This window comes from Palaemon carinicauda, chromosome 14 (genome assembly GCF_036898095.1).
Source record: "Palaemon carinicauda isolate YSFRI2023 chromosome 14, ASM3689809v2, whole genome shotgun sequence".
NCBI lineage: Eukaryota > Metazoa > Arthropoda > Malacostraca > Decapoda > Palaemonidae > Palaemon > Palaemon carinicauda.
Genome location: NC_090738.1, coordinates 135,700,304 through 135,721,482, shown reverse-complemented (window position 1 = coordinate 135,721,482; position 21,179 = coordinate 135,700,304). Strand labels below are relative to the sequence as shown.

Sequence of the window (21,179 nt, the reverse complement as noted above, 5' to 3'; positions counted from 1 at the left end):
AATAATAATAATAATAGAAATAACATGACTTTACCATTGTGTGACCAACAAGACTAATTTCTACAAAGCGTTCATAATTCAGATGTACGAAATTCATCAGCTTTTCCAACAAATCAATTTACCCTAATTAACATGGCCCCTAAATCTCTGTAGCACTGAACCAATGACACAAATCATTTGAATCAGACCTATCTTAAAGGCCGCTTATGAATGGCAGAGGCAAGGGATCAGTGACAATGCCCTAGAGAGTGACCATACAGTATATACATATGATCAGCATTCAAGGCCCTCTCCAACCTAGCTAGGACCAGGGAGGGCCAGGCAATGGCTGCTGATGACTCAGCAGGTAGACCTACATGCTATCCCAAACACCCCATCCTTAGCTCACAAGGATGGTGAGGTTGCAGACACACGAAACTATTGAGCTACTATATTGAGCTTGAGCAGGATTTGAGCCCCAGTCCGGCAATTTCCAGACAGGGACATTGCCAATAGGTCACCACAACCCTAATGGTCAGCCTATAAAACTCTGTGGAACAAGTACAATGATATGTACCCAACAATGGGAAGAAACAAATCCCTTTGAGCCATTTCACAAGAATACTATTATTGGGAACTACTATTGGTATGAAAACATTACAATTTTGATATAATTATCATATTTTTCTAGATGAGGTACTGATATTCCTTTATACCTTCGGTACTTGCACTTTTTGAGCACGCATCAGTAAAGGAATACACTACCTTAGTGGTTAACAAATCAGACAAGATAAATTGAAGTCTTAAGAGTCTCATAAGTAGCTGTTGGACTTGATTTGAAAAAATGCTGCAAAAAGACACCTTTGTAAGAATTATTTAAATTCAGCAGTTTAAGATTTAATACAGTACTGTACACAACTGTCGACTCCTCTCTCCAGTATCTTGAAGACTCCGTCAATGCAAGTACAATGCTACATTTTGTACACTGATATAGCTGCCTCTCTGTGCATAAACTTGGAGAAGATTAATGTATTACCATGAGTAATAGGAAATAAATTAAATGACCCATAATATACGAGACTTGTCCTTTTAACTTAACCCTTCAGGACCCTTTGTGTTATTTTAACTTTTTATCCTGTACACTTTCCCTTTCTGATCATGCCTGTCATATAATAAAGGACGAATATTCAGCTTCAAATCAACATCATACATACACATCAGATTTATTTTATTGAAAAGTAAATTTAAGAATAGCTACAAAACATAAAAAAAAGTCAGATTGAGGTTTACTCCCAAAACATATTTTGAGAACCGCCCATATTCTCCCCCTTCCAAAAAAGAAAGACAGAATAATTTTCATTATTTCATTGAAAAATAAATTTAAAACAAGCTACAAAACATAAAAAAAGAATTAAGATTGAGGTATGCTCCCACAACATATTTTGAGAACCACCAAAAATCTTCCCCTTCGAAAAAAAAAGACTGAATAATTTTCATTATTTCATTGAAAAATAAATTCAAAACTAGCTACAAAACATAAAAAAAAAATTCAGATTGAAGTTTACTCCCACAACATATTTTGAGAACCACCAAAAATCTTCCCCTTCCGAAAAAAAAAAGACAGTAATTTTCAAAAGTTTATTAAACATCACTTAGCATAAGTGTGATTGTCCTGATTCCAACAGATTCTATATTTGTTCACAGGGATTCAACAGACTCAAAAATTCTACCAGAGAATGGTTAATGGTAAGACATTTTCATGTTTTTGGCACAAGTGCTCTGCTATGAAAAATCATATCCGGCAGTCATGTCTAACGTAAGTGAAAACTTTAAAAAATATGCTGTTCTCTTAATTATAAACTGCAAAGATTTCGCTTTTACATTGGTTCGCATTCCAACACGACTGTGCCCGGCAAAGTTAAAAAATGTACCGTACAATATCTTACTAATTTACTGAGGTTTTAGAAGAAAAACTCGTCAATGTTTTACAAGAGAAAAAGCTCAATACAAAAATACAGTTTAAATATATTAGTTATACAATTTAAGTACACATCACTCAGTAACTACAATACCTTTTGATATTTATCACCAATTTACTGTACAACCAAAACAAGATGATGAACACACAATGATTAACCCTTTTACCCCCAATGGACGTACTGGTACGTTTCACAAAACTCTTCCGCTTTACCCCCTGGGATGTACTGGTACGTCCTTGCAAAAATCTGCTATTTAAATTTTTTTGCATATTTCTGATAACTTTATGAGAAACTTCAAGCATTTTCCAAAAGAATGAGACCAACCTGACCTCTCTATGATGAAAATTAAGCCTGTTAGAGCAATTTAAAAAATACATATTGCAAAATGTGCTTGAAAAAAAAAAACCCCTGGGGGTTAAGGTTTTGGAAAGTTCCAAATAGCCCGGTGGTAAAAGGGTTAAAGGCTGACTTGAAAACAACCTTTCTCGAAGTTTGAGTTAATCTTACATTTAATAAAGATAATCTGAAAAATATATTTGAAAAATGAGCTTCTTAAATACAAAGCACCATATGCAATACTTTAAACATTAATCAAATAAAAATACCTTGGGATACGACAGCGTTTAGAAGAATGTATCGGCAGTACTGTAATCTATCCAAGACTATAGTCTTTTCATGCCATATATAAAAACCTTACTATTCATAATAAATCATTTAATAAATCAATTAACCATATCTGATGATAAACTAAAGATAATTAACAGTCAAACACCTACAAAAAGAACCATGATATCAATGCAAAGTACAGTACCCGGAAATCTGTGTAAAGTTTGCGGCCAACTCCGTTATTCGTAGCCTAGCACTGCAGATGCTACGTAATCAACCCGTACCCCTTTAAAGTTCGCGGCCAACTCCGTTATTCGTAGCAGATGCTACGTAATCAACCCGTACCCCTTTAAAGTTCGCGGCCAACTCCGTTATTCGTAGCAGATGCTACGTAATCAACCCGTACCCCTTTAAAGTTCGCGGCCAACTCCGTTATTCGTAGCAGATGCTACGTAATCAACCCGTACCCCTTTAAAGTTCGCGGCCAACTCCGTTATTCGTAGCAGATGCTACGTAATCAACCCGTACCCCTTTAAAGTTCGCGGCCAACTCCGTCATTCGTAGCCTAGCACTGCAGATGCTACGTAATCAACCCGTACCCCTTAAACAGCAATATCATTTACAGATAAAACTGATTAAACTTGTGCAACAGTGAAGCTAACCAAAAGCTACTCTGATTATACAGGAATTACCATATTCATCTCTTAAATACTTTCTAAAAACTGAAACGGTGAAATAACAGCGTGCATTAACAAATACAGTACCAAGGTCCGCGTTGGGAATCCAACCATACGTCCCAGTCAGTAGATGATAAACTGAGGATAAAGCTGATAAGAGAGTGCTTCTAAAGCCTAGGCAATTGTTGAAGGTATGGAAAAGATGTGAAATATAACATTAGAGTGACACTCAGACATTTTATGTCATCGCCTCTGTGAGAAATATGTGAAAAATTTTTGTTTGATTTTTTGGATGTGGATGATGTTTTTGATTAAATTTTGGATCTCTCTTACTCTACATGAACTTATAATTCTACCTACTTCTAGCCTCAGTATTTTATTACTTATATCACATGAATGCATTGCAAAAGTAATGTATTTTAGATCAGATCAACAAGAGAGCATATATTGTCTGTACGGTGAAAGTGAGAGAAAGGCCTTCATCTCCAATCTATTTTTTCAAATAATGGCTGGCTCGTCAAAATGACAAGTAACCAAAGACAACCTGCAATGAAATTTGTATCTAAGCTAAATACACATCAAAGATGAGCGAGTTCTGCTTGAAATAAAATACTATACCGTGATTCTTTTAAGGAAAAATGAAGAAGGAATCATATGAAAAGTAGGAATATACGCTATAAAGTTACTCTTTTGAAAAGAAAGCCTTAAAATTCTTAAATTGTTTGTGCATTATTAATCATCGTCTCGCCCTACGCCTATTGACGCAAAGGGTCTCGGTTAGATTTCGCCAGTCGCCTCTATCATGAGATTTTAAATCAATACTTCTCCATTCATCATCTCCTACATCACGCTTCATAGATAGGTTTTACCACTACTGTATCTCATTACAGTACGTGTAATACTGTACTAACGATGGATGGCAAAGATCACTTCTACTGGGAAACCCTATTGCAACCATCAGTGCAAAAAGTGAAAACGGCTACGTCATCATACAAACTCAAATGAGCTTTTTATCTTACTTAACGGGACACAATTAAACAATGGGTAGTCAAATAATGGGCTGTTAGCCCATTACATCCTTTGGGTTGTATCGTAAAGATTGAGACATCAAGGTTTAGAGAATGATTCAGAGATGTTACAAGATTTTGATTGATTCCAATAATTAAACTCCAAAGAAGTTTATGTTTTTCTCTTTAAATGATACTGCATAAAATCAACAACATTCCCATGACTTTCACACAAATGGAAAAACAAATACGGTATAAAAGGGATTTTGACGTAGGAAAAACCTATTTTTGGGTGAGATAGCCATGTCGTCCTGATGGAAGTTCCCTCCGGCGGCTTCCTACTGTATAACATTTCTGCGATTGATATTATAAGAGAATTACCGTCACGTATCACGGGGTTCTAACCCCAGGGACGACTATCCGAAGGTATCGTGTACAATCAGGGACGTATCCTAAGACAACAATAGATATCTGCACCCCGAATAGACTTTACCCAGTCTAATCCTCTAAAGGGAAGGATAAGTGAGGAGCAGTTACATATCCTATCACCTTTCGGTGCTCCCATACGACCCTGCCGCTTCATTCCTTTGTTCGCAGCTTGTCGCCACGGTTCTATATTTTTGTATTTCTGAGGAAGATGCAAAATAAAAATACACACTCCAGTAATTTAGATCCTACTAAGAGAACATTTATAGTCATCAAAACCAGTTTTAGTATCATTTAAAAACATTCATAAAAAAAACTTCCTAAAATATAAAATATTTGTGCTTTTATTCACACTGGTATGTATTCAAAAGTAACAATAAATAGAGCACTCAGCTTATTTGAAATAAAAAAAAAAAAGAATTTTATTAAAATAAAATTCAAAAAATAATTTTCTTTCTCTTTATACCACACATTCTATCTAAAGTAATACATAGGAAACTGCACGAAAATAACTTATAGCCCCTTATGGCAACATCCTAAAGTATCTAGCCAACGTCCTACCATATTCAAAAGTTATTAGTCTACAGTAGCATCATTATACTGTAAGTAGAAAAAGGGAAAATTTTGGAAAATAAACGGCACTCAATTTCTTTCCTGAAATTTTGTATAAAAATACTTCGCAAATATAAATCTACGGATCCTTCTTCTAAACTCTACAAACTAAACACTCCCTGGCGGGTCTACACGAATATATTTTGTGCGAACGCATACGCTCTGAATTCACTTTGCTGTAGTATAAAATAAACCATGTATCTATAAATTCAATTTAACTACATAAAAAAAATTGCAACTGAAGATACAATTACAGTATATCTTATCACAAAAAAACTTTTTTTTAAGGCCCCTATGGCGCTGACAGTTTCAAAAAGTTCCAGCCCTGAGTTGCATTAGCTGCTGATCGGTGAACACCACGCGCGTGCTGCAGTACACCGCCACGATTCCCGTCAACGCCGACACCACCATGTAAGGCAAGGCAGAGCCTGTCAAGTCAACGAGTGGACCCATGAAGATCGACAAGATGATTTGAGCCAAGAAGTACGCGATGTCCAGTACGGCCACGTCCGTCCCCAGTCCCTTCTCCTCGTGCATATCCAAGTTGCTGTTGTCCCACATATATAGCTAGAATAGAAAACTCAGCATGAGTTTGGTGGGTTAAATCTATCATTTCTCTTCTCAAAATGTGGAAGTATAAATAATGTTAGAAATACAGTAAAAATAGTTAAAGACATATTCAATGCAAAGATTTGAATGCTGAGGAGCCACCGTTATCAACCTACTTACAATCATACTATGCGTTTTGTTTGGGTTTAACTTCATACCAAAAAATTTGCACCATGCACCAATTTTAGCTAGATCTGTATTAAGGGATTTAGCAACCCCAGGTCTACATTCAGGAGATGGAATTTATGCAAAGAGAGTAGCATCATCTGTATAAGCAACAAGCTTGTTTTCTAAGCTAAACCACATATCATGTGTATATACTGTAATGGGTCACAAACATTACTCTGAGGAACAGCAGATATTACATTCTTATACATCAACAACTACTCTCGTAATCTATAGCTTAAAAATTCAATCGTGATCCTACAAAAAGACCCAACTACTCCAATCAGCTTAAGTTTCAAAATAAGGGCCTCATGATTAACAGTCAAAGGCAGGACTAAAATCAAGGCTAATAATGTGAACTTGCGGACCCAAATAAGGGATTTCTGTACAGTATTGGAAATTGTAAGAAGGGCATTATATGTTCCAAGGCCTTTGAGAAAGCCAAACTGCAAAGTAGGGAATATATGATTACCTTCAGCATAGTTACATTTTGCCAAAAGATGTTCAAAAACCCTAGATAATATGAGTTATGGAAATTAGGTGTACTGAGCTGGGCTAGAGCATCCACAAAACACTTAACTAATGAAGTAACATTACCAATTCTCCAAGTCCAAAAAGAACTTCTATCTTACAAAAAATTCCAGACAATTTAGGACCTAAAAGATCAACAGTTTTTATAAAAAAAGCAAAGGAAAAATACCATTTGGGTCTACACCTCCATAAACATCATGGCCCATCAAAAGTGTTTTAATTTCACTGGAACAGGAATCTAAACTAGTTAGTTTAGTTTCAGAAAAACATGAATGAGAAAGATCAAGTTTCTCATTAATTTGCTTGCTGTCAAACACATCACCAAAAAGGTTGTCTTTCCCTTCGAACAGTATGTGGCAAAGTCACCTGGGTTTAAGCAAAGGAGGAACTGTTACGTGTACAACAAAGAGTGCAGATCTAAAGGTAGGCTGATATTTATTTACCTGAACTCTAGTAGAAATGGTTTCTTTTATGGTCAGTTGAAGCATAAAATCTCTGAGCAATAGCTCTTGGCTGAATGTAGTTATTCCAAGTCAAATCTGTTCTGTTACCTTTCCAAAGATGATAAGTCTCCTGTTTCTCTAGATAATCAAGTCTACAATCATCATTGAATCAGGGTTTGTCTTTCACTCGGTACTTTAACAAACAAGAAGGGATACTCATATCATTATATTGACCAGATTCTCATTCAAGATAAGAACATACTCAACTTTTTCATAAAATTGTGACCAATTCAAAGGCAAAAAATCATTCAATATATCATTCTAGTTTGCTTGATATTTTATATACAGTACAGTACTGTATATCCTACATGAGTGTGACACACCAGGGACACGCTGCTCAATCTTCCATTATTGACACCAAGGCATTATCAGATGTCAACTGGAAGACCAACCTTACTTGTTATAACACCAAGGAAGTCAGTATTTACTAGATCCAATTAGTTACCAGAACTGTGAGTAGCCTCACTTATGATTTGCTCACAGCCTGATTCATGGGCAAATTCCAAAGCTCTTAAGCTATGACAATCAGCAAGATGAAACAGAATTTAACCACTCCCTATTATGAGCATTGAAATCACCAACAAATGCAAAAAAGACCTTATCGTCATCTTGTATCTTACCCATAGTGGTAAAAGGACAATTGAATATAGAATTAAACAAGTCTTGATTCCAATATATGGAACACAAATAAAATTGGTTATGTCTACCAAAGGCTTTTATGACCTGAATCTCATAACATCCACAACCATGGCAGAACTTACACGAAACAGGTACACAGTTCTAATATAAACTGGCATTCTCCTTGCCCTAGGAATGACATCAAGCTTCAAAATAACTGGTCTTTTAAAACCCGGAATAAGGATCTCAAACAAATCACATATGGGAAACCCAAGTTTCTGAGCATAATACAATATCATATTGTCTGGAGGCAACTACAAGGTCCATAATATTGCTATGTAGTCCATGATTATTGCAATACATTAGACAACACTCGCAAAGTCTAGGATGCACTAATCCTGGATTTTGCTCAATATCTCCAGACAGAATAAGAATTACAAACAATAAATAAAGTCATCTTACTTGAAAATTAACAATAATGATAAAAAATATGTACGCAACTGCATAGAGAAACTAGGCCTTGCTGCAGAATAGCCACTTCAACTGAAGTTAGGATAGTAACAATAGATTTGAAAATGAATACCATAAAGGAAGATAAAGAAACAGATAGGGTAAAGGCAACCTCTTCATAAACTACCAGGCCTTCAAGGTCCTTCTAAAAAGCATACCCAAAACACCATTGAAAAATATCAAAAGGAAGAGAAAACACATGGAATAATGTACTGCCTGAGTGTACCTGAAGCAAGAGAACTCTAACCCAAGACAGCGGAAGACCATGGTACAGAGGCTAGCTTACTATTAATAATGAGCTGCTTCTACCAGTACCAAGAGGAAAGTAGCCACTTGAGCAATTATCAATATTATCATCATTATTACTAACCCCGCTACAATCCTAGTTGGAAAACCAGGATGCTATAATCCCAAGGGTTTCAACTGGGAAAAATAACCCAGTGAGGAAAGGAAATAACGAAATAAATAAAGTGTATGAAATGATATAAAAGATTAAAATAAAATATTTTAATAACAGTAACAATATTAAAATAGATCTTTTATATGTAAACTATAGAGGGAGACTTATGTCAGTCTGTTCAGCATATAAACATTTGCTACAAGTTTGAACTTTTGAAGTTCTACCGATTCAACTACCTAGTTACGGAGATCATTCCACAGCTTGGTCATAGCTCGAATAAAACTTCTAGAATACTGTGTAGTACTGAGCCTCATGACGGAGAAGACCTAACTATTAGAATTAACTGCATACCTAGTATTACGAACAAGGAAGTACTGTCCGGGAAGATCTGAATGTAAAGGACGGTCAAAATTACTGTAGTTATCCACCCACCAACACCAAGTGGAAATTAGCCCCTGAGCAATTCCTGTAGTTAACCACTGGAGTGAAGAAGAATTGTTATCTTTGCTTAGTGTTGTCAGGTGTATGAGGAAAAAGAATGTGTAAAGATTAGGCCAACTATTTGGTGTATGTGTAGGCAAAGGAAAAAAAAAGCCATAACCACAGAGGGGTCCAATGTTGTACTATCTGGCCATTCAAAGGACCCAATAACTATATAGTGGTAGTATCTTGACAGTTATCTTGATGCCTTGGCCAACCTACTACTGTACCTATAAAAGTCATCTTTACATACAAAAAACTATAATTTTTTTTTTCAAATTTGAAAATCTTAAAAAACCTAATTACTGTACAAAAGTTTCATTGCTAGAATCTATAGTACTTTGAACTGCGAGGAAAGTACGTACTAACATCTACAGCTTTGGTAGGATGAAAATACAAAAAACTATAATTTTTGCATTTTCAAATTTGAAAATCTTAAAAGAACCTAATTAATGTACAAAATTTTTATAGCTAGAATCTATAGCACTTTAAACTGTGAGGCAAGTACGCACTAACATCTACAGCTTTGGTAGGATGAAAATACAAAAAACTATAATTTCTTTATTTTCAAATTTGAAAATCTTAAAAGAACCTAAATACTGTACAAAAGTTTCATTGCTAGAATCTATAGTACTTTGAACTGCGAGGCAGGTACGCACTAACATCTACTGCTTTGGTAGGATGAAAATACCTGACCCTTTTCCACACGTGAACAGACTCTAGGAAGGCAGTACTGTATTTCATACTAGGTACAAACACAAAGCATATTCATATTTAACAATAGAAAAAAAACTAACTGAACATACATACCTGGCGATCAGAATTATACAGCGTTACGAGCATGTTTGGCGTGGATGTAAGAGCTGCAAAACCAATCCCGGACAAGGCTGTTACGACGTTTAGGAAAGGCATTGTTGGAGACACTATCGTTGCAGCCATGGTCAAAGCGAACATCAGCAAGCCACCGATGAAGACCAAACGATGGCCCAAGAGACGAACAATGTGCTGCTGAATGAAGAATGCGTACAAACAAGCTGAAAAAGTAAAGCAACGGTATAAATATCATCATCGCCGGTAAGTAATGAAATGGACATTTATATTCTTGAAGACTATGATATCTTAGGTATAGAATCTAATTCCTTTGAGCTTTTCATTGTACAGTATCTTCATACAGTATAAAATCCAATATTTATTATAAGTAAAAGTTGATAAAAAGTCTCAATGCATTTATATACATTCGTATTTTCTTATATTAGTTTTAGTACACATTCATTTTAGTTACATTACATAGTATGGTACTGTACAATATTTAAATAAAATGGCAAGTTTTTCATCATCATCATCATCATCATCTCCTCCTACGCCTATCGACGCAAAGGGCCTCGGTTAGATTTCGCCAGTCGTCTCTACCTTGAGCTTTCAATTCAATACTTCTCTATTCATCATCTACTGCACGCTTTATAGTTTTTATAATTAGGAAAAGATTTGAACCAAGCATTGAGCAAAAAATTATTGACTTATGACCTGTACAAGGCTGGTCTACACCAAGGAATAAATAACAAACACTGTTCCTAAGTCTTCTTCCTTCCATATTTGATAGGTGAGAGCATATGATTATCATATAAAATTATGGAATCTACAAAGATTCAAATTCTATGTCATATTCTGTAAAGGTGTATAATCCTTTGGCAAGTTTCTATTAGGTGAGAATGCACTATAGTTGTTAAAAACTAATTATTTCAAGTATCAATATCGTATATATTAACCTACATTCTCTAATGATGGTTTGTGAGAGTTTTTGTTATTAAATATAAAAAAAACATCTATTTCTTTCTCCTGATTTTTAAGCATAAATTGTATTTAGTATGTCCTGCACACTATAACAAAGTGCATTGGTGTCAAACCGTACGATAGCATTCTCATTTATTGTGCTGTATTAAGGAAAATTTATACATGTATAAAATCTTTTACTGTACAGTATATGGGATTAGAATTAACATTAAATTTCAGTACTACAGTAGTGTATAAGCTGCTTTTACTATACTATTCTGTAAATAAAACACTGATCATGCTAAAATATAAACCAAGATACAGGTATCTTGACTAAACAACGCAGTTTGACGTAGGAAAAATCTATTTTTGGGTGAGATAGCCATGTCGTCCTGATGGAAGTTCCTTCGGGCAGCTTCCTACTGTATAACATTTATCATTATAGAGTATGAAGCTGCCCGAAGGAACTTCCATCAGGACGACATGGCTCGAGCCCAAAAAATAGCTTTGATACTTTTACTACATTCTTAACGAAAGTGAACAAAGGTTAAATTGAAATACACCAAATATGGATCAATGGCTCTTATCAAATACGGTACTATAGTTACTAGGGCCGTGGTAGTGCATAGGAAACGTCCCTGCTTAACAATCTATTGGATGGGAGTTCGAGATATCTTAAAGCTCAATAGGTTCTAGTAGAGTCCGCAACCCCACCATCCTTGTGAGCTAGGGATGGGCAGTTTGCAGGAGCCTATAGATCTACCTTCTGAGTCATCAGCAGCCATTGCCTAGCCGTCTCAAGTCCTAGCTTGATGAAGAAGAGGCATGGGTGCTGATCATCTGTATATGTATGGTCAGTCTCTAGGAAATTGTCCTGTCCTGTACCTCTGCCATTCATGAGCAACAAAATATAATACAGGATGCGATCCTGGAGGACATAATTTATAAACGAAAAGACCCTAATCACTGAGTTTATAAAAGACATAAACAAAAATGATAAGACCCTGACCACTGAGTTTAGTATAATAAAAACACATAGACGCTGGAGTCTAGATGAGAGATAAACAACACATAACATGTATCTATATTCCGAGAAGCTGTCGAAGAATTACCTGTCAGACTGTGGAGGAAAAGCCCCCAGGATCCCATACGAACACCTTCGTCATAGAGGACCGCTAGCTTTGAGTGTTCCTGAGCGTCTGGCTGTCCTCCATACATGTACTGGCCTACAAAATCAGTGAAGAACATATTGTGGCACATGAAACCCATCCAGCCGAAGAGTTCGGCGAGGAACAAGCGGCGAAGAACGGCGGGCGCCTTGGTCACTTTGTGCCACGTGCAAACGGGCAACCTGAAAATCTGGGGATGGTAAAGGTACTTTTAATTACTGCTGAAAATAATAAAAAGCCTTTTTAAATCACACCATTAAAGTGCAATCAATTAATGAAACTTATGATCCATGTATCCTTCAATGCTTTAAGGTCAATGAATATTATTTTTACAGTACTTAAATCCATTTTTTGTAGACTTTTACTGTACTTTTTCCATTTTTTGTAGACTTTTACTGTACTTTTTCCATTTTTTGTAGACTTTTACTGTACTTTTTCCATTTTTTGTAGACTTTTACTGTACTTTTTCCATTTTTTGTAGACTTTTACTGTACTTTTTCAATTTTTTGTACTTTTACTGTACTTTTTCCATTTTTTGTAGACTTTTACTGTACTTTTTCCATTTTTTGTAGACTTTTACTGTACTTTTTCCATTTTTTTGTACTTTTACTGTACTTTTTCCATTTTTTTGTAGACTTTTACTGTACTTTTTCCATTTTTTGTACTTTTACTATACTTTTTCCATTTTTTGTAGACTTTTACTGTACTTTTTCCATGTATCATTTAATGCTTTAAGGTCAATGAGTATTATTTTTACTGTAACTTTTCCATTTTTTGTAGACTTTTACGGTACTTTTTCCTTTTTTTTTTTTGTAGCAAAGATGATGCTGGTTACATTTTAAATATTCCTATGCTAATAGAAACAGCCATTATTCTCAACATCACATGAACTAAATAGTAATTCTTACACTACTTTGACCCAAACAAATTAATATTTCAATGCAGTAAATAACAGGACAGTAGTAGGCTACTTAGTAAACTTATGCTAGACTACTATTGTTATTAACTAAGTATGGTGTACTTACCTGAAATGGTAAATAAATTAGTATTTTCAGTATCTTCAGGAGTATACGTAGCACGTTGTTGATGCACCTTTGTAAGGTTATCTTCGGAAGCCTATTGATTTGATGAATGAAACGATGATATCGCCATTTCAGCATTTCCGAGGAGGAGAGAGTGAGGGGGGTCGTCTCGTCTGTCTCGCTCGAGCCGCTCTCGTACCCTCCGTCCGAAGGATGGTCTCTCACGATGGTGGTGCTGTCACTGGTGAGGTCGAGGACCGTAATCTCCTCGTCGCTCACACTGCCCTTGATATTTTTCCCGAGCAAAAACGGCGCTTCTGAGCCTATGTCACGTCCGACGCGGATGTCCTCCTCCGTGGGGTTCAAAAGCATGGTTTTCGTCCGCTTGAACGGCTTTTCATTGGCGAACACTAGAGTCAGGAATAAACAGGGTAAAAAGAGGATGAAGATGACGGTAAATGCAGTCTGTTCTTGAGAGCCGATCATGAGTCCAACAGACGACCAGTCAACAGACACGATGAGATACCCCAGTATACAACCCAAGGAGATACTGGCTGAATAGACAGTGAATCCCTGCGTCTGCTCCCATTCGGGCGCTGTGGCCATCAAATCGGATAACAACGACTCGCAAGGGTTGAACAGGGCTTGGTAACTATAGTCTAAGAGGATGACACCAATGGCCAAGATGATCATGCTGGAAAGAAAAACAATGAGCCACTAAGTACAACTTTGCTCGAAGAGATGTACTGTACTGTACATAAATGTACAGCATTTCATAGGATAACTATAATGCGAAAAGAATAGGAAGATCTTAACCCTTTTACCCACAATGGACGTACTGGTACGTTTCACAAAACTCATCCCTTTACCCCCATGGACGTACCGGTGCGTCCTTGCAAAAAAACTGCTATTTACATTTTTTCGCATATTTTTGATAACTTTATGAGAAACTTCAGGCATTTTCCAAAAGAATGAGACCAACCTGACCTCTCTATGACGAAAATTAAGGCTGTTAGAGCAATTTACAAAAAATATATTACAAAATGTGGTTGAAAAAAAAAAACGCCTGAGTGTTAAGGGTTGGAAAGTTCCAAATAGCTTGGGGGTAAAAGGGTTAATGTTACAGTGTCTATTCAATGTTAATTCCAAATACCTTCAAAAGTGACAAAAATTTTTGGAAGGTTAATTGAAATGTTCAAACGTCAAATAATTCAAGCATCTTGTTGATGTGATCAATACTTTTAATGAAGCATTAAACTGTATAAATCTAGATCAATATGTCGTACACTTTACAGGTACAGTACTTGTAATATACTACATGGATTTATCTATAGTAAACTTACTGTACCCGTAAGTAATCATACAAAACTTAATATCACAAATAAATGATACAGAACAATAAATCAAACTCATAAAACCTTATCGAAATCTTGGAAACCATTTGGGTCTCGTCAAAATTAAGCTGAAAAATATCGTAACAATATAAACTGACATCATCAACATACTGTAATCTCAATGGGGTGGTGATGGTAAAAAAACTGCTGATGACAGAGCTGTATGGGATGAGAATAAGCGAGAGGAGTAGAACCGACGCCAGGAACATGATAAACGGCCGACGTCGACCAATAGCTGACGTACATCGGTCACTCCATTCGGCAAGGATTGGAACAGTCATCATGTCCACAAACGGAGCTGGAAAAAAATAATTTGAAGCTAAAGACTTGTCAGATATATTCATGCGTTATCTTACATTAACTCGAAAGTAAAAATATCTCTATCAAGCATCTGATGGAGGTCATATTTTGGCAGAATTTCATTAGTTCAAATGTTTTTATAGTAAACAGGTTGATATAAGACTCATTTCATAGTTTATGTACTATATGACCTATCCATTTCTTGTTATTAATCTTAACATATCTTATATTTTGTCATTCTTCTTTTATAATTTATTCGTTACTTCTCTCTTTACTTTTCATTCTAGCTGATTTCCTCTGTTGGAGCCCTTGGGCTTGTAGCAATCTGCTTTTCCAGCTAGGATTGTAGCTTGGCTAGTAGAAGTAACAGTAGTACCTGACAAACAATTATTATACCTACCAACTACAAATGAATTCCAAAAGGAACAATAATGCACCCATTTCCTCCGCAACAGAGGGCTACTTTATAACCAAGTACTCGAACGAAGATCCCTCCAACCCACCTACTCCAAGAATGATGGTCATAACAGTCTCCGTGTATCCAGCTTTGAGCAGCAATGGAGGGATGTAGGTGAAGGCCGCACTGGATATGATCTCGACTCCACACACCAGGGAGTTGATCGCCATGAGGCGGGGCAAGCCCCGGGGCTGCCTCCGCACCTTCCTTTGCGCGAGCACATTTGCATGACTGTCGGATGATGACGGGCTTCGCGAGACATCCAGTGGTTGGGGACCAGAAAGGTCCATGTAGTCCTGTGGGAGGTGATTCACACCATCCGTTTTCCTGGGAGTTGTCTCACCTCGTCCTCATTTACTCATCCTGAAATGCAACAAAAGTATCTGTGATAAACATGTCATTAGGTACATGGAAGTTAAAATATATTCTTATAGTATGAGGCTTTGTATCCTTTAGAAAATATTAATATCAATATATATGAATAAATTTACCATAAACATAATTTACTAAACAAATTTTGAGATAAACATGTCATTAGGTACATGAAAGTTAAAATATATTCTTATAGTATGAGGCTTCGTACACTTTAGAAAATATCAAATTTGGATATTTATGCATAAATTTACCATAAACATAATTAACTGAAAAAATTTTGAAATTAAAACAAGATCTGTGTAGTTCTGCATTGTCTTAGCACCCAGGAACTGGGAGGAAATTGTCATCACACTGAATGACTGCTTTGAGCAATACAGCTCACAGTCTTAGCTCAAACTGATCACCTCCGTAGAAATGAAAGGCTCTTATAATCCAAACCAACGGCCAACATATTGATAAATCTCAGAATGCCCACTCTGCTATTTGCCATTGCCTATCAAGTCCCCATTCTAAGGATCCCTTTCCATCAGAAACTAAATGAATCAGGATATTCATAGTGAGGTCATGACAAATTCTAATGGAAAACAGCTATTGAACCTCCCATCCAGGGGACCCCTTTCCATCAGTAACTAAATGAATCAGGATACTCATAGTGATGTCATGAGATTCTATATGGAACAGGGCTATTGAACCTCCCTTCCAGGGAACCTTTCCCCATCAGTAGCTAGATGAATCAGTATACTGAGAGTGAGGCCTTTTTAAATTCTAATGGAACAGGGGTCTCAAACCTCCTTTCCAAGGGACCTTTCCCCATTAGCAGCTAGATGAATTAGGATACTGAGAGTGAGGTCTTTTTAGATTCTAATGGAACAGGGCTATCAAACCTCCCTTCCAGGGGACCCTTCCCCCATTAGTAGCTAGTTGAATCAGTATACTGAGAGTGAGGTCTTTTTAGATTCTAATGGAACAGGGCTATCAAACCTCCCTTCCAAGGTACCTTTCCCCGTCAGTAGCTAGATGAATCAGTATACTGAGAGCGAGGTTTTTTTAAATTCTAATGGAACAGGGCTATCAAACCTCCCTTCCAGGGGACCTCTCCCCATCAGTAGCTAGATGAATCAGTGTACTGGGAGCGAGGCCTTTTTAGATTCTAATGGAACAGGGCTATCAAACCTCCTTTCCAAGGGACCTTTCCCCATCATCAGCTAGATGAATCAGTACACTGAGAGTGAGGTCTTTTTAGATTCTAATGGAACAGGGCTAGTAAACCTCCTTTCCAAGGGACCTTTCCCCATTAACAGCTAGATTAATTAGGATACTGAGAGTGAGTGCTTAGTAGATTCTAACGTAAAAATTGTAACAGCTCATAATTTTCATATGTCCCTAATTTAGCCAGACTGGTGCACAGCACAGAGGAACACTTGATGGGTTGCAGTGAAACGAATTATGGGGTCTAGAAAGGACACCTGTGAAACCTCTAATTGTTTCCCTGTGATTAACCTAGAATGAACTTATCCATGAACTCTGAATTTTGTAAGTATATTAATGACTTTGGTCACGAACTATTATTTTACCTATCAGTAGAAACAATGCTTGATGTTATTTTGCATAGAGGAGAATCAAAATCAGAATTAGGGGATATTTTCATATATACTATTTTAGATTTTACAGAGGGAGATAGAATCTGAGGGAGATATGGAAATACAAATATCAACAATCTGTTTAAGCTAGGATTTTGTTGTTGTATCTTACACAGGTAAGTGGGGATTAAAATATCAGCCTTATAAATTTCTATTTAAAGTTAATAATGATAAATTTAACTCTAGTTACAATGCACTTTGTTTCCTCTTGGATACTCAAAGTATGACACCAAAAGAGAGAGGGTTACAAGGGGTTACAAGGAATTTGGATATCTCAAAGACTTTTTAGTCCATCCGCAGAGACTCCATTTGCTCTTTGGTGGAGCAATTTAGTTTAAGCATTTAGAGAGTTCATATGATTTTGTCTAACTTATTCTTGAACTCCTTTACTGTGTTATTGTTTACTAAATCAGCTGGAAGTCTATTCCAAGTATTTGTTAATTTTGTATGTAAAGAAATTACCACATTGAGTGGTGGTGTATCTTTTCAATTCCAGTTTGTATCCGTTGCCTCTGGACTGACAGAGAGAGAGAGAGAGAGATAGAGAGAGAGAGAGAGAGAGAGAGAGAGAGAGAGAGAGAGAGAGAGAGACTCCAGCCATTAAATAGAGCAAGGCATGGCTAATATTAACCCACTGAATACTTTATTCTATCAGGAAAATACTTTTGAAGTGACGTGAAGGAACTTATATATGCACAGCAAATGTTCCCTCTCCCAGCCAACCGGACACAAAATTCCATAAAAATTACGAATTAAAAAAAAAGGAAAAAGACAAGACTCCTCAAAAAACCCCTTTTTCACGAACTCAAAACTTTAAATTACTTTGGAACAATCTCCTAAAAGTCAGGGCCAAAGGCTACCTATTAAAATCCGGGGTGGCAGCTTCGAAAGTTTTCAGAAAAAATGGCGAGATATTAATTTGGGGGACATTAAGCAATTAATTCGAGAGGAAAAGGACGTATATAAGATGGATGAAAAGAGGATTGGGAACAGAGAGGAATGTAGAGGTAACAGGTGACTCTTCTACAAGGGCACTCCAAAATCAAACCATTGTTCTCTAGTCTTGGGTAGTGCCATACCTGTGCTATGGTCTTCCATTGTCTTGGGTTAGAGTTCTCTTGCTTGAGGGTACACTCGGTTAGTTCGAGAGGAAAAGGACGTATATAAGAGGGATGAAAAGAGGCTTAGGCACTCCAAAATTAAACCATTGTTCTCTAGTCTTGGGTAGTGCCATACCTCTGTAACATGGTCTTCCATTGCCTTGGGTTAGAGTTCTCTTGCTTGAGGGTACACTCGGTTAGTTCGAGAGGAAAAGACGTATATAAGAGGAATGTAGAGGTAACAGGTGACTCTTCTACAAGGGCACTCCAAAATCAAACCATTGTTCTCTAGTCTTGGGTAGTGCCATACGTCTGTCTTCCATTGTCTTGGGTTAGAGTTCTCTTGCTTGAGGGTACACTCGGTTAATTAGAGAGGAAAAGGACGTACATAAGAGGGATAAAAAGAGGCTTGGGAACACAGAGGAATGTAGAGACAACAGAAGAAGGACACTCCAAAATCAAACCATTGTTCTCTAGTCTTGCGTAGTGTCATAGCCTCTGTGCCATGGTCTTCCATTGTCTTGGGTTAGAGTTCTCTTGCTTGAGGGTACACTCGGTTAATACGAGAAGAAAAGGACATATATAAGAGGGATTAAAAGAGGATTGGGAACATAGAGGAATGTAGAGATAACAGGTGGCTCTTCTAGAAGGGCACTCCAAAATCAAACCATTGTTCTCTAGTCTTGGGTAGCGCCATACGTCTGTGCCATGGTCTTCCACTGTCTTGGGTTAGAGTTCTCTTGCTTGAGGGCGCACTCGATTAATTCGAGAGGAAAAGGACGTATATAAGAGGGATGAAGATAGGATTGGGAACACAAAGGAATGTAGAGGTAACAGGTGACTCTTTTAGGAGAAGGACACTCCAAAATCAAACAATTGTTCTCTAGTCTTGGGTAGTGCCATACGTCTGTCTTCCATTGTCTTGGGTTAGAGTTCTCTTGCTTGAGGGTACACTCGGGCACATAATTCTATCTAATTTCTCTTCCTCTTTCCTCTTGTTTTTATGAAGATTTATAGTTTATATATGACAGATCTAATATAATATTAATGATATTAAAATATTTTATTTTGATTGTTATTACTTCTCTTGTAGTTATTTATTTCCTTTTTTCCTTACTTCACTGGGCTATTTTTCCCTGTTGGAACCCTTGGGTTGATAGCATCATGCTTTTCCAACTAGGATTTTAGCTTAGCTAATAATAATAATAATAATAATAATAATAATAATAATAATAATAATAACAGTTGCAATAGTAACTTCCATAAAAGCTTGTGATTAACAAACAAACAAACATAAGTGGAGAATATATTGCAATAACAAGCCAGACGCCAAAAAACAAACCAAAAGTGGTGTTGAAAACGAAGGTGTTTTAGCAAGCCAGACGCCAAAAAACAAACCAAAAGTGGAGTTGAAAACGAAGGTGTTTTAGCAAGCCAGACGCCAAAAAACAAACCAAAAGTGGTGTTGAAAACGAAGGTGTTCTAGCAAGCCAGACGCCAAAAAACAAACCAAAAGTGGTGTTGAAAACGAAGGTAAATAGCAAGCCAGACGCCAAAAAAACAAACCAAAGGTGGCGTTGAAAACGAAGGTGTTCTAGCAAGCCAGAGGCCAAAAAAACAAACCAAAAGTGGCGTTGAAAACGAAGGTGTTCTAGCAAGCCAGAGGCCAAAAAAACAAACCAAAAGTGGCGTTGAAAACGAAGGTGTTCTAGCAAGCCAGAGGCCAAAAAAACAAACCAAAAGTGGTGTTGAAAACGAAGGTGTTTTAGCAAGCCAGACGCCAAAAAAACAAACCAAAGGTGGCGTTGAAAACGGTGTTCTAGCAAGCCAGAGGCCAAAAAAACAAACCAAAAGTGGCGTTGAAAACGAAGGTGTTCTAGCAAGCCAGAGGCCAAAAAAACAAACCAAAAGTGGCGTTGAAAACGAAGGTGTTTTAGCAAGCCAGACGCCAAAAAAACAAACCAAAGGTGGCGTTGAAAACGAAGGTGTTCTAGCAAGCCACACGCCAAAAAAACAAACCAAAAGTGGCGTTGAAAACGAAGGTGTTCTAGCAAGCCAGACGCCAAAAAACAAACCAAAAGTGGCGTTGAAAACGAAGGTGTTTTAGCAAGCCAGACGCCAAAAAAAACAAACCAAAAGTGGCGTTGAAAACGAAGGTGTTTTAGCAAGCCAGACGCCAAAAAAAACAAACCAAAAGTGGCGTTGAAAACGAAGGTGTTTTAGCAAGCCAGACGCCAAAAAAAAACAAACCAAAAGTGGCGTTGAAAACGAAGGTGTTTTAGCAAGCCAGACGCCAAAAAACAAACCAAAAGTGGCGTTGAAAACGAAGGTGTTTTAGCAAGCCAGACGCCAAAAAAAACAAACCAAAAGTGGCGTTGAAAACGAAGGTGTTTTAGCAAGCCAGACGCCAAAAAAACAAACCAAAAGTGGTGTTGAAAACGAAGGTGTTTTAACAAGCCAGACGCCAAAAAACAAACCGAAAGTGGCGTTGAAAACGAAGGTGTTTTAGCAAGCCAGACGCCAAAAAACAAACCAAAAGTGGCGTTGAAAACGAAGGTGTTTTAGCAAGCCAGACGCCAAAAAACAAACCAAAAGTGGCGTTGAAAACGAAGGTGTTTTAGCAAGCCAGACGCCAAAAAAAACAAACCAAAAGTGGCGTTGAAAACGAAGGTGTTTTAGCAAGCCAGACGCCAAAAAAAACAAACCAAAAGTGGCGTTGAAAACGAAGGTGTTTTAGCAAGCCAGACGCCAAAAAAACAAACCAAAAGTGGTGTTGAAAACGAAGGTGTTTTAGCAAGCCAGACGCCAAAAAACAAACCGAAAGTGGCGTTGAAAACGAAGGTGTTTTAG

The 21,179-nt window shown here is 37.1% G+C and overlaps 1 protein-coding gene across 1 annotated transcript in view; it reads right to left on the bottom strand.

Annotated features, from left to right (window-relative positions):
- Nucleotides 1–1,603: 1,603 nt before the first annotated feature.
- LOC137653788 (solute carrier family 45 member 3-like) overlaps nucleotides 1,604–21,179 on the bottom strand; it is a 250,798-nt gene continuing 231,222 nt past the window's right edge. The window contains exons 2-7 of the mRNA XM_068387432.1: nucleotides 15,261–15,577; nucleotides 14,569–14,755; nucleotides 13,067–13,757; nucleotides 11,985–12,231; nucleotides 9,913–10,136; nucleotides 1,604–5,853 (exon numbers count right to left, since the gene is read on the bottom strand). Coding sequence (XP_068243533.1) covers nucleotides 5,596–5,853; nucleotides 9,913–10,136; nucleotides 11,985–12,231; nucleotides 13,067–13,757; nucleotides 14,569–14,755; nucleotides 15,261–15,504 — 1,851 coding nt within the window. The 5' untranslated portion in view covers nucleotides 15,505–15,577 and the 3' untranslated portion in view covers nucleotides 1,604–5,595. The remainder of the gene's footprint in view (nucleotides 5,854–9,912; nucleotides 10,137–11,984; nucleotides 12,232–13,066; nucleotides 13,758–14,568; nucleotides 14,756–15,260; nucleotides 15,578–21,179) is intronic.